Consider the following 17,272-nt stretch of genomic DNA (forward strand, 5'->3'; position numbering starts at 1 on the left):
CTAGTTGGATAACTAACATCCAGGAATATAAATCCACATCTGATTGGATTTTTACAATTGTTGGAGGTATTGTTTCTTGGATTTCTAAAAAATAAACATGCATAACCCACTCAACAACTATACAACTATAGAAAGTGAGTTTATAGTACTGCATGCAAAGAATCAGAATGACTGAAAAAAAATTTATATAATATTAAGTTGTAATCACAATTGATGCCTTCTATTTTTTTATATTGTGATGGTGAAGCTACATTACCAAGAGCTTACAACAAAGTGGATAATGGAAAGTCTACATAAATAAGTGAAACAATTGATAACAGATAGTTGTCCATATGGTTTATGTTAGCACCAATAAAAATCCAAGTGTTTCGATACACCACAAATTCGTTCCACCTTCGTAGTTCTCTTTTTCCAAGACAAATTACTCCAACATTCGGTGGATTATTTATTCCAGTGATTCTGCGTCGTCGTCTTCGATTACCAATCATGATTAATCTTAATTATTTGAGATCATACAATTTCTTAGGTTTCATTGTTAGTTTTTGAAAAATCTAAGTCTTATGAATTCTAAAATATGAAGAACTCCCGTATAGAAAATACAAGAATAAAAATATCTAGTTTCATTAATTAAATATGACATAAGAAAGTAATATATAAATGTAAAGGCAAAGAATCTAATTGAAAAGTCATCATTATCTTTAACATTGTTCATAAATAATTCTTGAGGAAGAAGAAGTAGAAGGAAAACAAAGAGATCTTTTAAGGAACTTAGGGCATGACAATGCCAAAAAAATTTAGCTCAATGAGAAATAAAATTTTTTGTCAAGATTATCTCTAAGTCCTTGGGGACCTCTCTTTATATAGATAATCAATCTGTTATCATCCTATAAATAATAATGGATCAGATTAAAATGTTCTACATATTTAACTCATATTCAATAATCTGAAACCGAACATCAACCTATATTCGATAACAAAATTTAATATATCACAATGAATTCGATTTGTAATCATAGTGACAGGGCGAAGCCACCACCTATTTTTTAAAAATTATAATTTTATTTCAATTCTTATTTTTTTCTATTGAGGGTTCTTATAGCCTGTTTGGAATGATATGGAATTCAATTCCTTTTAGAATTGGAATTGAATTCCATGCTTTGAAATGATTTTTTAGCTAAGAATTGATATGGAATTCAATTCCAATTCCATCAAACAAGGCAAAAGTAAATCACATCTCTTTATGTGTGATTTAGATAGAGAATTCAATTCTCCATATTATGTTCATTATGCTCTCATTCTCTCTTCTTTGTAAAAAAAAAAAAAAAAAAAGAGAAGGATAAAATGATAAAACATAAGAATTCAATAACTTAAATTACAATTCATTCTAAACATGAGAATTCCATGACTTAAGTTATTTTAGCGAACTACGAACTTATAATTTAGCCCACATATATATAATAACTAACATTATATATGGGAATTGTAGTGCATTTAATGAAGTGTGTTATGCATGCATTCGGAGTTCATTCATTATTCTTTTTTTTTATGAGGTTTGCTGACGTAAATTAATCATTTTTAAAAGGGGATATAAAAAAGACACGCCGTCTGTGGGAATCGAACCCACGACCACGTGGTTAAAAGCCACGCGCTCTACCAGCTGAGCTAAGACGGCTATGTCAATTGAATAATAAATAATCCTAAAATTTTAATATCATCATTATCTAATACAAACATTTCAGCACACTTAAATTGAGATCATTTATTTCATAAAAAAACCGGGCAGCGAGAGGCTTGACATTTCTGCCCAAGAGTAGAATTCAATTTTCACGTCAAGAGCAGTTTGGTTGATAAATTTTTTCCAAGACGCCATGGGTGTCAGATTGTAAGATCCGAATGTTATATATATATATATATATATATATATATATATATATATATATATATATATATATATATATATATATAATTTATTACGTCATGTCATAATCGGATTACTTCTATAAAAAATATATGTTTTTCCTTATGAAGTATGGAAACAAAAAAAAAAATCAAACTTAATGTATTTAAGGATATGAGATTATTTAGCCTTCTATGGAGGACATGATCCAACACATTTGTTCCAAAGAGAAGCTATTCACTCTCTTCTCTTTGGAACAAATGTGTTGGATCGAAAGCGTTAGAGAAGAGAGTGAATAGTACTCGTGGTTTTTTTACGCTTTTCAAAAAATATTTCGAGTTAAAGCGTAGTGGAAAATAAGAAAGTAAGCAGAAGAAAAGAAAGAGACACACAGAAACACAAGTATTTTTACTTGATTCAGAGTTTGTGACGACTCCTACTCCAAGACCCACATGTAATAGTGCTTTCATTGGCCAATCATTAATCAATCAAGAAGTTACAAATACAATTTGAATTTAAGTATAAGCAATTGATATATAAAACAATACCAATGACTTCGAAGTAGGTCTTGAGCATAGTCATCGTCAAAGCAGCATTTGACTGTCATAGAGTCATTTTTTGAGCGGCGCGCAAAAGAGAAACTTATTTGAATTGATGTTCTTCAGCTTTAGGTCAAGGGGCTTTATATAGGCCCCCTCCGGATGCCTGGACCTCCTCCGAGAGTCTGGACTGATGTCAACGTGGTTGCACCTCGTCAAAACTTGATCTTTGAAATTCTATCTAACTCTGGGTGATTGGACATGTCCGAGCGCCTGAACTATGACGTAAGCCAGCGAATCAGCATACACCACCTCAGCTCCTGAGGTCGCCTGCTCGGTCCCATCCCGAGCGCTCGGACATCCGAGCGCCTAAATTGCCTTTTCCAACCTTTATCTTTCTTCAAAATAGAATTAGTCCAACAGATAATATGTAAAGTAAAATAATATTTGACAACCTCCAAACTATCTGATCCTAACTTTGAGTTTCGTTGAAATTCTAGATCGGACTGATATCTATTGTCCCCTCTACGGGAAGCACGTCCTCACCTACTCCTCTCAAGAGAATTTATCTTTTGTCAAACCAGTCCTCCAGACCATTTGGACTTTGTTCAGCATCCGAGACTTCAGGACTTTCACTTAATATCCTCGACCTTAGGATTTCTCGCCTGGTGTCCATGACTTCCAAGACTTTCATCTAGTGTTCTCGACCCTAGGATTTTTGTCCAACGTCCTTGACCTGCCAAGACCTCGCCAAGTCCCACGGACAAAGACTTCGTTGCCTAGTCGAAACTATGACTTTCCACCTGCTTAATGTCCACTATAACTTCTTTACCTAGGCTCACTAGGACTTTCACCTTGCCTAGATCACTTAGAACTTTCCTGCACACTCAGTTATACTTGTTAGATCATCTTAACTTTAAACTTTTGTCAAATATCAAAATATAATTTTAATTAGCCAGTGCTTCTAGTACCAACAATATACAAGGTATAAATGATAGGTATCTTATTTCACAATTTATGATGGAAAATTTTAGTGAGGTTGATGTTATTTTAGATATAAAGATCATGAAAAATAGTGGAAGTTACTCGTTATGTCAATCTTATTATATTGGTGGCAAAAAAAAGGTGAATACGTTCGCCCCCAGCGCCCCCGCTAACCCGTCCCAAGGTTAACACGGAGGAGGTAAATCACGGGCGGTTACTAGCCTTTGGAATAGTGACTAGCACATAAGGGAAACATTTACCTCGGCTTTGTCGAGATTCGAACCCCAGACCTCATTGGTGGCAACACCTCATGTGCTAGCCATTAGACCCATCCGAGGGGACAATCTTATTATATTGAAACATTAAGAAGATGCTCCTTAAATTTAATTAATCATTTGAAATTTAAAAATACAAGAGCATCTCCAATGCAAGGTTTTTAAAGAGGTTTGTAAAATCAAAAAACTAAATAAAAAAGTTTTAACCATTATGAATGTAAGGTTTAAAGTTTGTTATTAAAGAGCATAGTGAAATTTTAAAACTATTTTTTTTATTGAAATTGATGCAATATGCATGTAGTTCTGCAATTACATATTATAAAATGGAACACACAAAAATTATTTAAAATTTTAATTATTAGAGATGTTTTAATAGATTTTTAGAATATTGATGTGACATGATATGACATATTTGTTGGTGCAAAATCCCTCAGGTCAAGGTTGACCTGGTTAACCAAGCTGAGTCTTGGTTTGGGTTTAGATGTTTGACAATAAGATATTGATCGAAGAAGAGTCAAGTAGGTCAAGGTTGACCGGATACTTGACTAGGAAGTCCTAGTGAGTGAAGCTAGGCAGAAGGAAATCCTAGTGAGTGAAGCTAGGTGGAAATCCTGGTGAGTGAAGCCAGGTGAAAGTCCTAGTGAGTGAAGCTAGGCAGAAGGAAGTCCTAGTGAGTGAAGCTAGGCAGAAGGAAATCCTAGTGAGTGAAGCTAGGTGAAAGTCCTGGTGAGTGAAGCCAGGTGAAAGTCCTAGTGAGTGAAGCTAGGAAGGAAGTCCTAGTGAGTGAAGCTAGGCAGAAGGAAATCCTAGTGAGTGAAGCTAGGTGAAAGTCCTGGTGAGTGAAGCCAGGTGAAAGTCCTAGTGAGTGAAGCTAGGCAGATGGAAAACCCTAGTGAGTGAAGCTAGGTGAACGTCCTGGTGAGTGAAGCCAGGCAAGGAAGGAAATCCAGATGGATCAAGGATGATCGGACATCTGGTGTTGGGAAGTCCAAGTAGGTCAAAGGATTGACTGGATACTTGGCAAGGAAGGAAGTCCAGATGGGTCAAGGTTGACCAGACATCTGGTGGAAGTCCAAGTAGGTCAATGGAGTGACCGGATACTTGGCACGACGAGTAAAAGTCCAAGTAGGTCAATGGAGTGACCGGATACTTGGCACGACGAGTAAAAGTCCAAGTGGGTCAAAGGGATTGACCGGACACTTGGTGGGGAGTCCTAGCAGGTCAAGGGAGTGACCAGATGCGAGGCATGATGTACCAACAGGTCAAGGTTGACCGGATGTTGGTTAGGGAGGTTTGGTACTTGGTTTTGGGCAAAAGTGCCGGATCGATCCGTGGATCGATCAGCCGCTAGATGGGAGATCGATCCGAGTTCCTAGCGGGACTCACGGATCGATCCGTGGATCGATTCAGAGGTCCCGATCGATCGGCCGATCGATGCTTCGCCGCGATAAGCGCCGGATCGATCCGTGGATCGATCCAGCGCGCTTCTGAGCAGGCGCTCTGGATCGATCCGTGATCGATCCAGCCTCATCGATTCGAACATTCGAATCGATCGGGATCCGACCGCTGGCGCTGGTTTAAAGCCGGCGAGCGTGGTCTTCGGAATCTTTCACAAGCTCTTCTCGATTCATTCCAGCTCCTCCACGGCTCTCTACAAGCACGTGATCGCCAGCTTGAAGGTTCTTGGAGGCTTTCCAAGTCAAGAGGCGGATCTATTGCAAGAGGAAGAAGTTAGGGTTAGGGTTTTTACTGCACATCTTGTAAGCTTTTGCTTAACTTGTATTTCCCTTTCTTCTTCTTGTATTGAGAGTGTTGTAGGGCTTCTCCGCCTTTGGTAGTTACCATAAAGGAGTGTTATTCATAGTGGAGGGTGTGTGCGTTGGTGTGGATCCTTGGATTAGTCACCTCTTGTGAGGTGGATACCAAGTAAAATCCTAGTGTTAGCGTTTTGTGTTTGTTTCTGTATTTTCCGCTGCACATCCAAGAAGAAACAAGCAACGCCAAGCAACAAAACGCACCGAGCGAACGCGACGAGCTATTCACCCCCCCCCCCTCTAGCTACTTTTGGTCCTAACAATATTAAGATCATAATTTTTTTAAAAAAAAACTCTTAAGTTAAATCACAATGAATTCAGTTTGTAATAATGTTCGTAGTGATTTGATTACGTGCATTGGAATTAGGAATAATTATATGTGAATTGTAGTGCATTTTATGAAGTGTTTGTGTAAACGAATCGAGCTAAATAGGAAGGAAACTCTAATGCTCAAATTCTACTGGAATTAATCATATTTGAGTCCGAGTTCTATTTGAAACTCATAAAGTTTAAAAATTTTAGTTCTGTTTAGATTTGATTCAATTCAAAATTCCGATTTAAATTTAACTCGAAGAATTCGAACATATTTATGTACTATTTGAATTATTGTTCAAACATAAATATTCAAAAGGTTCAAAATTTATTTATTTAATATATAATTATATTATATTAATAAAATATTAAGATTCATGAGTGACTTACAAACTATTAAACTAAATAATTTGAACCCAAGTTCGATTAAAAAAATTCAAACATGTTTAAATTTAATTCGAATTCAATAAATTTAAATACAAATCAAATATTTAAACCAGCTCGAAATGATCGAGAACCGGTCTGATTCCTTTACACGCCCAGTGTTATGCATGCATTCGGAGTTCATTCACTATTCTACGGTTTGATGATGCAAATTAAATATTTTTAAAAGGAAAAAAAACAAGGAGAGACAAAAAGGCAAATTAAATACTTTTAAAAGGCCAAAAAACAAGGAGAGAGAAAAGCGCCGTCTGTGGGAATCGAACCCACGACCACGTGGTTAAAAGCCACGCGCTCTACCAGCTGAGCTAAGACGGCTTTTGTTTTCTAAAAATAAATAATAAATAATTATAATAATAAGCATAATAGCAATGATATTTTCACGTCAAAAGCCTTTGCGATCATAGATTTTTGATGACGCATCGGTTTCAGATTGTAAGATCCGAATGTCTAATATATATATATATATATAAATCATTTCACTAAAAATAACTTTTTTATTAAAATATAAAAACTATATCATATTTCAAACCATGGCCATTCTAAAAAAATATATCTGTGCTATTAATTATTTTTTATATTTTCTTCTTAATCGCAAGATCTTGTGTGATTAATTAATTTTTTATATTTTCTTCTTAATTAATCGCATGATCTTGTGTCTACATGCCATCCTCAATGTATAGGATGGATTACCGACCACTGCTTATTTGTACTGAAAGTTTAGCTTATCAGTTTGTGTAATTATTATTATTATTATTATTATTAATTTAAGTTTTATGAGCATCTTATTAATTTTGGAGATAGATAATTTTTTTAAATCCACCTATCAAGTAAATTTAAGGAATAATTTATATACATTCAATTAAAATATTTATTTCATTTAAAATTTAAACTTCGATGCTTTTTTAATTATTTTAAAAAATCATTTTAAATATATATGTTGTCAAACAAAGGCGTTCCCCCTATTTGACCATGACTTAATTAGTTATTAAATCATGTTTCTGCACTTTTTGAAATCAAATGTCAACTTTCACATATTCACCCATGAGTTGATTGGTCGATAAAAATTTGTATGAAAAGTTAGTCAATATAAATGGGATATATAATACCAATTTTAAAATAAAATTTAAAAATGTCAACAAATGGCTGGCCAAGGCACGAACAGGTGGCGGCCAACGGCGATGACTGACGGGGCAGGGATCCTCTGGTCCCGGATCCCTGGATCAATCTTGATCCCTTGCTCATTGATTGATTGAATGAGCTGAATCTCACCTGTTTAACAAGTGGGGTCCAGTCCATTCAACCAATGAATGAATAGGGTCTCTTTTGGTCCAGAAAATTCTGGACCAGAGGAACTGGCCTCTGGCTGACGGTGTCCGGAGGTTGTGGCAGCCGACGACGACGATGTCGGTGACCGACTGCGACGACTGGCGGGTAGTGGTCGAGGGTGCTCGGAGGTGGCTGTCGGTAGTGACGGTTGGTGGCCAGCAATAGCGGTTGACGGCGGTGCCTGGAGGCAACCAGTGGTGGTGGTGCCTGGAGGCAACCAGTGGTGGTGGTGCACGGAGGCGGCGCCCGGAGGCGGCCGACGGGGGCGCCCGGAGGTGGCCGGCGGGGGCGTCCGGAGGCGTCCGGCGGCGACACCCGGCGGCGACAACCGGCGGCGGGGCCCAGAGGCGGCCGGCGGTGGCGCCCGGAGGAGACCGGCGGGCGGCAGCGGCGGCGCCTAGAACAGGGGCGGATCCAAGATTTTAGGTTTGAGGGGGCCGAATTAATACGTCTCCTGGCTATGTGATGACTTGCTCGAAAGCATCGTCATAGGCCAGCGTGACTGGATGGTCAGCGACCGGCAGCCTAAACTCTTTCTTCACCTTGGGGGTTTTAGGGTTGGGGGTCGGGTTGATGCATCTTCTAACTGTGCGATGATTTGCTTCATGAAAGTGTCATCGCAGAGCATGATCCATGGTTTGCAAGAACAATCTTGGTGTCATCTCAAACTTTACCATTCCAATTTCAATATTGTTTCACGGAACGATCACAACACGGATTTATAAAATAAAAAAATAAAATTTATTGTATAAATTTTTTATTAGAATGAATTTAATAATTAAATAATTAATAATAATAATAATAATTAGTTAAGGACTTGCAGAATAAATAAATTTAAATATATAAAATTTATTTAGGAATTTTTAGAATTTAAAATAGATTTTCTATAATATTTTAGAAGATAATTTATGTTAAAATTTAATTAAGTTATTTAAATTGAGAATTAATCAAAATCTAACCTAAACTAATGAACTCCCAATTAATTACCCTATGTTTTTTTTCTTACGCTGTCTTCCCTTTTTGCACGTCTTGGTTGGTCATTGCCACCAAAGTCCAAACCACTTCCTTCCTTCTCAGCTTTTCACCTCCCCACCCCCACTGTCTCTCCGCCATGATATATCGCTGGAAAAGTTACTGTCGCCGCCGTGATATTCCGCCGGACAAGATGCTGTCGTGCGGTCTAGAACGTTATATACAAGAAATTTGACACGGCTCATGCCATTCCAGGCGTTCCGCATCCGTTTTGACGAATTATATCATGATCAGCTGGTCGGGCGCGAGATAGCCCAAACTTTTCCCCCACCTTGGGGGGGTCGTGGGCCCCTAGTCCTATACTAGATCCGCCACTGGCTTGGAGGCGGCGATCGGTGGCATCGGTGACGCTAGAGGCGGCGGGCAGCGACAGCAGTGACGCCCGAAGGTGGCGGCTGGCGGTGGTGCCAGTAAGTGGCGGCTGGCGGTGGTGCCCGTAAGTGGCGGCGGCCGACGGTGGTGCCCGAAGGCGGCTTCCGGTAGCAATAGCGGAAGTGACGTTGGTGATTGATTGATGTCAAAAATGGACTAGGGGTATATTTGTCATTTAAATTTTAGTTAAACGATGATCTCATAATATAATCGGATCATATGGTGTTGACTTTGTAATCTAGATTATAAAACTTTATTACTTTTTGTAATCTAGATTATATTACAACTTTAAAATTATACCAAACAAAGTAATCAATATTAATATAATCCTGAATATTGTTTATCAAAGGTAAATAGATGGAATGGAAGAAAATATATACAAGCTAAAAAGTATGATCGGTCTCAACGCGTCATGTCTAGACAGATGCTGGATCGATGTAGAGTCACGCTGTACCTTATAGGCATGGTGTATGTATAGATACACCAATCTACATCACTGTAAAATAAGATCAACAACAAACAATCTCACGGACGATACTAACATACATCACATCATTGTCCCTAATACGGTGTCATCATCATTGCCGCGATCTCATCTGTCTATGGCAGCCCCTCCTCCTGGCTATTGTCCCGATCATCCTCCGAGCTGGCTGCACCCCGCACCGGCAGCCACCTCAGTGGTCCTCCAATCACAATAGAATGTAGCTTCCATGCCCGGATCTGACATCAAAGAACCTAGACAATTCAACGACCGAAAGAAGCTCCAATCCAGCCATCCTCCACGTGACCTTTGCTCCGGCCATCTCCCATTCACTGCCGTGAGGGCACAAACTACAGCCGGTGATGGGGATGATCCAAAGTAGTTTCCAGCTGAGGTAAAGCTCCAGCACTTGGCACATCCGTCATCCGTGAGTCCACCTTACAGCTGCCCTCTTTGGACAAAAAGATGATAACGCTCGCCTCCAGTGCATCCGCCGTATCTTGCCCAAGATCATCACGAGGAAGGTTAATCACGGTAACCGCAGAAGCTAATGCGTAGTGGGAAGAGGGACACGGGGACCAGGATTTACGCCATGACTACCCCACGATTCGAACTCACGATCTCATTGGACAATCTTCTACGCACTAACCACTCCGAATAACCCCGTGGGACTCTTACAGCTGCCCCCTTTGCCTTCACTCGGAGGTCATTCAATATTCTTTGTTTTATGACATTTTATGAGGTTGGATGACGCAAATTAAATATTTTTAAAAGGGCAAAAACACAAAAAGAGAGAAAAACGCCGTCTGTGGGAATCGAACCCACGACCACGTGGTTAAAAGCCACGCGCTCTACCAGCTGAGCTAAGACGGCTATTTCTCTTAAATTAATAAATAATAAATAATCAACATAATAACAATGATATTATTATCACGTCAAGAGCATTTGCGATCATAAATTTTGTGATGGAGCATGGGTGTCAGATTATAAGATCTGAATGTTCTAATACATAAAAAAGAAAAAAATCATTTCACAAAAAATAGCTTTTTTATTAAAATATAAAAACTATATCATATTTAAAATCTTGTCCATTCTAAAAATATATATCTGTGCTATTAATTTTTTATATATATATTTTCTTCTTAATCGCAAGATCTTGTGTGATTAATTAATTTTTTATATTTTCTTCTTAATTAATCGCAAGATCTTGTGTCTACGTGCCATCCTCAATGTATAGGATGGATTACCAATCACTGCTGATTTGTACTGAAAATTTAGTTTATCAGTTTATTTAATTATTATTATCATTGATTATTTTTAATAATTTAAGTCTCTGAGCATCTTATATATTAATTTTGGAGATAGATAATTTTTTTAAATTCACCTATCAAGTACATTTAAGGCATAATTTATATACATTCAATTAAAATATTCATTTCATTTAAAATCTAAACTCCGGTGCTTTTTATTATTTTTAAAAAATTAATTTTAAATATATATTTTGTCAAACAAAGGCGTTCCCCCTATTTGACCATGGCTTAGTGATTAAATTATGTTCTGACCTTTTTGAAATCAAATGTCAACTTGCACATTTGACCTATGAGTTGATTGGTCGATACTTTCTAATTTATTTTGATAATTGATGAAGACATAATGAAAAATTTTCATAAGAATGAGTATATATAATACCAATTTTAAAATAAAACTAAAAAAAATTAAAAAGAATGTCAACTTTCAGAAATGGCTGGCCAAGGCACGAACAGTTGCACTGCATTCAAAATTTCACAAAATCTAAACCATGGAAGATTAGTTAATACTATTCCACAATTTAAGTTGAGAGAGACCAACAAAAAAAACAAAGAAAAAAAAGTCAAAGTCAAATTAGATTTGAGTTGTTATTTCTCACTTGCCATAGATTTTTCAGTATCTAGAAGATAATTTCCAGTCAAATCCAGTGGCCTGCTGACTTTGTAAGTCATTAATTTATTATTCAAATCAGCTAGCTAGCAATACGAGACCCCTTCATATTTGGTATTTACTAAATACCACTTTAAAATTATCATAAATCTATCTTATATTTATCTTTGAAGTAGAGGGGGAAAAAATACTTTTGAGATATTTCATCTATAATTTTAGTAATTAAAGACATGGTTTGGTAAATATCAAATACAGAGGGTGCTTGTCGGAAAAGTGCTTAAAAAATGTGGAAATCATGGTGATGAAAGCTTGAATTTTGATCCTTTTTTTTTCTCGATCGAAAAAGTCGACTGAAAGGGTTGACAGTCTGCTTCCCGATCGTCAGTATAATAGCGACCCTCTTCGCCACCAGATCCCTTCGCCTTTGCCGGTGCAGGTGAAGCTACCACCACCAACCACTGGCCATCCGCCGCAACAAGAAGCTCGTTCTCTGTTTTCTCCTCTGTTTCCTGATCCTCGCGCGCTAGCTAACTCCCATGGAGTCGACCTTGAAGGCGTACTCCGCCGCCGAGATCTCCCTCCACGCCACCAAGAAAGACTGCTGGCTGTCCATCCACGGCAAGGTTTACGACGTGACTGCGTTCATGGAGGAACATCCGGGGGGAGAGGAAGCCATCCTCACCGCAGCTGCAGCCGGCGGAGACGCTTCGCAGGCCTTCGACGAGGTGGGCCACAGCTCCACGGCCACCAGCATGATGCGGAGCTACTTGATCGGCGCGGTGGAGGGACACGCCTCGGGGCCGAGCAAGCCCTTCTTCGGGCCCATGCTGTCGCAGTCGGAGCAGGGGAAGCCGGCGGAGACGTCTTCGGGCGCCGGGGCCTTCCTCCTCCCTCTTCTGGTCCTCGGCCTGGCCTGTGCGGCTTGGTATTACTACAACTTCTGTGCCAAAGTCAGCTCTTAATTAATTAATAAAAAGCAACCCTAAAGCTTGATTAATTTGGCTATTTGTTTTAATTAAGAATTAAGATATGGAGTTAATAAAAGAGGGTGTATTTTAATGTTTAATTTGTTTAGGGAGGGCACTCTTTCTGTGAGGATCGGATGTATCTTGTGGCATGCATGTTTCACTGAATTTCCACAAATTTGAGCTGGTTCTATTTCGGTTTATAATTAAAATGATTAATAGTGTCTATTATTCTAAAAATTGATGGATTGATCGTCCATCTTATTGATTTCTTTTTTTATTATTAAAAGGATATTTTTGGTAAAAATAATTTTTAAAAATAGCTTATTATTTAAAACTTAACACCAAATAATAATACAAATATAAAATTCTTAGCATATGAACTCATGAATATTTTTTCTCAGCCACTATGACCAACAGAGTCACTTGAGGAGCGTACTTGGCCATAGTCCAGCTCTCACGTGGTCCAAAATAAATAAGTGATAGGTTATTATTATTTATATTGTATTAGGTATTAAATTTTTTTAACAAAATAAATAAATAAACTAATAGACCATCGAATACGAAATGAAGGGACTGAGTTAAAATTGAATTGGAGTCTGAACAAAATCTATTGAATACGCATGAAGATAGATAAGAAATATGTTAGGTCCAAATCAGATTAAATTGGATCAGTTAAGTTATGATTGAATCAAATTTAATTAGATTAAATTGGTTCAATCAATTTAAAATAAATTAAATTTTTTTAAGAAAAATAGTACCACAAGCCTCCATACTACTACTTATTACTACTACTTCTTCTTCTTCTATTTTTCCTTCTCAACTATAACTTGATCATTTTTGTCTTCTTTTTCTCTAATAGCGATTCTTTTTTTTTTCCTCTTCGCAAAATTAGCAGCCCTTCTTCCTCCCTTTCTTTTGTTGTTTTTCAACAGACCAACAATTCTAGTCCTTCTTCCTCTTCAACAAAAGGCATCCTTGTTTTATATTTTCTTGTCATCAGAGCTAGTCGAGACCGTAAAAAAAAGATAGTGAGACTTCTATTATCTTTTTCTTTCATTCTTATAGTTATTTTGTTAATTTTTTCCCTCTTGGCAGGCAACGGTGAAGTGAGAAAGTAAGGCGCTACTGTCAAAAATAAATATTCCCATCAACTCTAATTCAAGCCTACCCCAAGTATAATTCTTGGATTCATCCTTGAGTAAGACACTGAGGCGAACATAAGTATTCTCATCAACTCTAATTCAAATCTACCCCAAGTATAATTCATGCATGGATCCGTCCTTGTATTAGGGTAAATTAATTCTAAAGGTGATTGATTCAGTCCTATAAAAGTTTTCCACCAATCATAGGGTAAATTAAAAAGTATAGATGGGTAAATTACAACACGACTAATCCTAAAGTAAACGATCTGACGTCAAATTCCATCCACCAAGTAAATTCAGAAAACACACCAACTCCTTACATGACACTCATGCACACTAAAAATTCAATCGTCGCAAGTGCATTTTGTGGGGGATTGAACTCTTGCTACTTAGAAGTGCTCAACCACTTGCCATCATACTACACTTGGGAGCGTGTTGAGATAGTTCATGTTTTGTAAGAAGATAGACCACATGTATAAAACTAACTTACTATTTATATATTATGTGACAAAAGGTGATGCGCTCATCTCAAACAGTCCAATATCGACGGTCCCACGATAAAACATAGATTGGTAAATCAAAGTACGCAGCGACCTCCTAGATAGATGAGATGTTTTTCCTCATGAGAATCGACTCCTCTACATAATGTGGCAAATCACCACCCGACTACCAACTGTACTATACCATAGGGACTATTATTTATATTTCATCGGAGTAAAAGATGATATTATTCACCCTAAGTGACCTAATATTGTCGGTCTTTCGGCAAAATTAGTACCCTAGGGGTTATTATTTATATTTCATCGGAGTAAAAAGTGATATTATTCATCCTAAGTGACCCAATATTGTCGGTCTTTCGGCAAAATACAAGCAGGTCAATCTCATGGGACATTTTGAATAAATTTGAATGAATGAATAAATTAAAATAATTTATTAAATTAAATAAATAAGTTTGAATATATACGTGTTCAACTAACGGTGTAAATGAGTTAAGCCGCTTGCAAGCTATTTGAGTCTCGGTTCGAAAAAAAAATTCATTCAAGTCCGTTCGATTAAGTTAACAAGTCAAGCTCGAGTTTAACCGTATTTGATACATAAGCTCACAAATATGATCGTTTAGCAACTCAAGCATGTGCTCGTTAAGAGGCTCCCGAATATATTTGTTAAGAGACTTATTTATTTTATTATATATATAAAAGTCTCTGTTTACTTGGAGGTATGGAAATTAAAACCAAGTAAAGTTTTCCTGCATGGAAATTTTTCCTTGTTTACTTTATTCAAAATTTAGAATGGGTTGGGAAAATAATTCTTCGGCAGATAATTTTTGAAGGAAAATTCAATCCTTGGAGGATAAGCAAAGCTGCAACGGGAAAGAAAGAATATAAAACCAAAATTACATAAATTCTTATGTGGCAGAGATATATAGGGGGCTCCTTTCATAGAATTAGAAAGTCAATCTTATGGTCAACGGTTGCAGTCTAAGGGTTATAAGGCTCTAGTCCCCTACATCTTCCCGATCGACTCATTGGATCAAGGGGCTCTACTCCCCTACATCTTCCCGATTGGCTCATAGGTTCACGGGGCTCTACTCTCCTATATCCTCCCGCTCAATTCCTAACCGAATCTCCGAGTCATGGGATACTGCTCTCCTATATCATCGTGCTCAATTCCTGATCAGATCTCCGACACACAGGGCTCTGTTTCCCTCAACTCCCTATAAGATGAATAGACATACAATCAGACCCGTCAATACATGATCAGAGATTGGGTCCCCTTTTTTTACTAACTCATTATCTCACTATTTGAGTCAGACTTTGAAAGCCCAATAGACCTTTCAACTCAAGAGCTCATTCCATAATTAATCCTGCACATGGGATTGTCAGAACTAAGTGAGACTGTATCTTTGCACAAAATACGGAATACCAGAACCATATGGCCAATGAGATTGCACACTACAACAAAGATACATAGATGTGAGATATCCCTTATGCTGACATGACATTTAATTAATGCGAGAATTATAAAGGTATTATAAATGGATCCCACCCCTGTGTGGGTAAATTCATCTTTTGCTTCACACACATCTTACATTCTTCTACTACTGTCCATCTTCCATATTTTCTTCATCTCACTGATTTGAACGTCAGAGTGATTACACCAAGGACCCCTGGCCTACTTACTAATGCTCCTTTTCCCTTCACCTTGTTATCTTGCAAGTCTTCTTGTAGTCAACTTCAAAATCATCTCGTTGGTGATCCCCTTTTTCTCCTTCAAGGTCTTCTTGCAATCAACTTCAAAGCTATATCACCAATACTCTAGCTTTCGCTAATTTTGAACATGATCAAATCCCCATCTACCTTTCACCATAATAAAGCTAGGTTTTATCCTTCGTCTTGCTCTTATCCGCCGCTCCAGCATGTCGTCGCTCCAACTATTCTCTTTCTCTCTTCCGCCGTACTGCTCTTTTCCTGACAACCTTTTCATTAGCAATTGTTGTACATCGTCACTCCAACCATCCTCAACATCTTTTGCGACAACTTTTATTGGCATTCCTCGGTCGAGCAGTTGTAGCCATGCAACCGTCGCGTAACATATATCCAGCCATCGAGCATAGTCCTCAGCATCAAACTGACAACAATGTGGTTCGACGTTCCTAGGTGACTAACAAGCCCAAACCCAATTAGCTTGTATATGTTAACGAGTCAAGCTCGAACTCGAGCTTGATTATGTGTCTAACGAGTTCAAACTCGAGCTTATTTAACGATATGAAAATGATATGTTAACGAGTCGAGCTCAAACCAAACTCGTTTAACTTTTAAATGAGTTATTTTTGAACAGCCGCTCACGAACCATTTAATTTCATTATGAACTAAAGTCGAATTTAAGATTTATAGATCTCGAGCCAAACTCAATCATAAGGAAAAATGAACCGAGCCAAACTTGAGCCTCTTACTATTTGACTCAGCTTAGCTCGGCTCGATGACATCCCTAGATTCTGCTTGATAATAGAAGTCTGTTCAACTTGTTATTGTTAATAAAAGATTATGAATTGGCCCCGACGGATTGACCTACATGAGTGGTTGCTTCACTAAGTGTTGGAATCAATTTTCAACGAGTGCAAAATGTCTCACTCGGTGTCTGATTTTTTCCATGCAAAAGGCCGCTATATTAGGACAAATGCCCCTCATAATTTACTCTCTTACAAAGACTGTGACGTCACCCTATAGGAGCCACTAATCTAACGACTTCATTTTTACTCTAATAAAAGATTGTGAATAGTAGATTGTGAAGTGTTGATGAACAATGTTCACAAACAAAATTTGTGAATCTAGTTCATTAATAAACTCTTATCAACATATTAAATAAATAAAATAATTTTAAAAATGAATAAACAAATTTCTATTATCAAACACAATAACAAACCAAATAAATTTTAAAATATAAAAATTTTAAACAATCAAATAGTTTTATATTGAAAATTTAATAACATCTAAATAAAAATAAAATTTGAACCAAATTTAAATTTATAAGCAAGAGATTAAGTCAAATTTGAATAACTATTTTAATGTCTTAATTTATTTTAGAGTTGATTCAGCTTAACTCAGAGTTGGACATTTGCAACTCTCCCTTTGCCAACAAAGAAGAGAAGCCTTTGTTCATTGTCATTTGTCAACGAAGAGGAAACACTCAAATTACGATAAAGCACTCCTAGTCCCGCCAATCACATATCACGTCCATCAAGCATAATTGTTATAAACTTGTTGCGTTA

General features: G+C 37.4%; 1 protein-coding gene and 3 non-coding genes across 4 annotated transcripts; 1 reads left to right on the forward strand and 3 right to left on the reverse strand.

Annotated features, from left to right (window-relative positions):
- Positions 1-1,599: 1,599 nt before the first annotated feature.
- On the reverse strand, positions 1,600-1,672 carry TRNAK-UUU. The gene has a single exon. It is a non-coding gene; the product is annotated as a tRNA-Lys (tRNA).
- A 4,835-nt stretch (positions 1,673-6,507) lies between these two features.
- On the reverse strand, positions 6,508-6,580 carry TRNAK-UUU. Its single transcript has one exon. It is a non-coding gene; the product is annotated as a tRNA-Lys (tRNA).
- A 3,696-nt stretch (positions 6,581-10,276) lies between these two features.
- On the reverse strand, positions 10,277-10,349 carry TRNAK-UUU. The gene has a single exon. It is a non-coding gene; the product is annotated as a tRNA-Lys (tRNA).
- A 1,424-nt stretch (positions 10,350-11,773) lies between these two features.
- On the forward strand, positions 11,774-12,552 carry LOC121978029 (cytochrome b5-like). The gene has a single exon (XM_042530421.1). The coding sequence runs from the start codon at positions 11,930-11,932 to the stop codon at positions 12,353-12,355; it is 426 nt and encodes a 141-aa protein (XP_042386355.1). The 5' UTR covers positions 11,774-11,929; the 3' UTR covers positions 12,356-12,552.
- Positions 12,553-17,272: the final 4,720 nt, after the last annotated feature.

This window comes from Zingiber officinale, chromosome 4B, assembly GCF_018446385.1.
Source record: "Zingiber officinale cultivar Zhangliang chromosome 4B, Zo_v1.1, whole genome shotgun sequence".
NCBI lineage: Eukaryota > Viridiplantae > Streptophyta > Magnoliopsida > Zingiberales > Zingiberaceae > Zingiber > Zingiber officinale.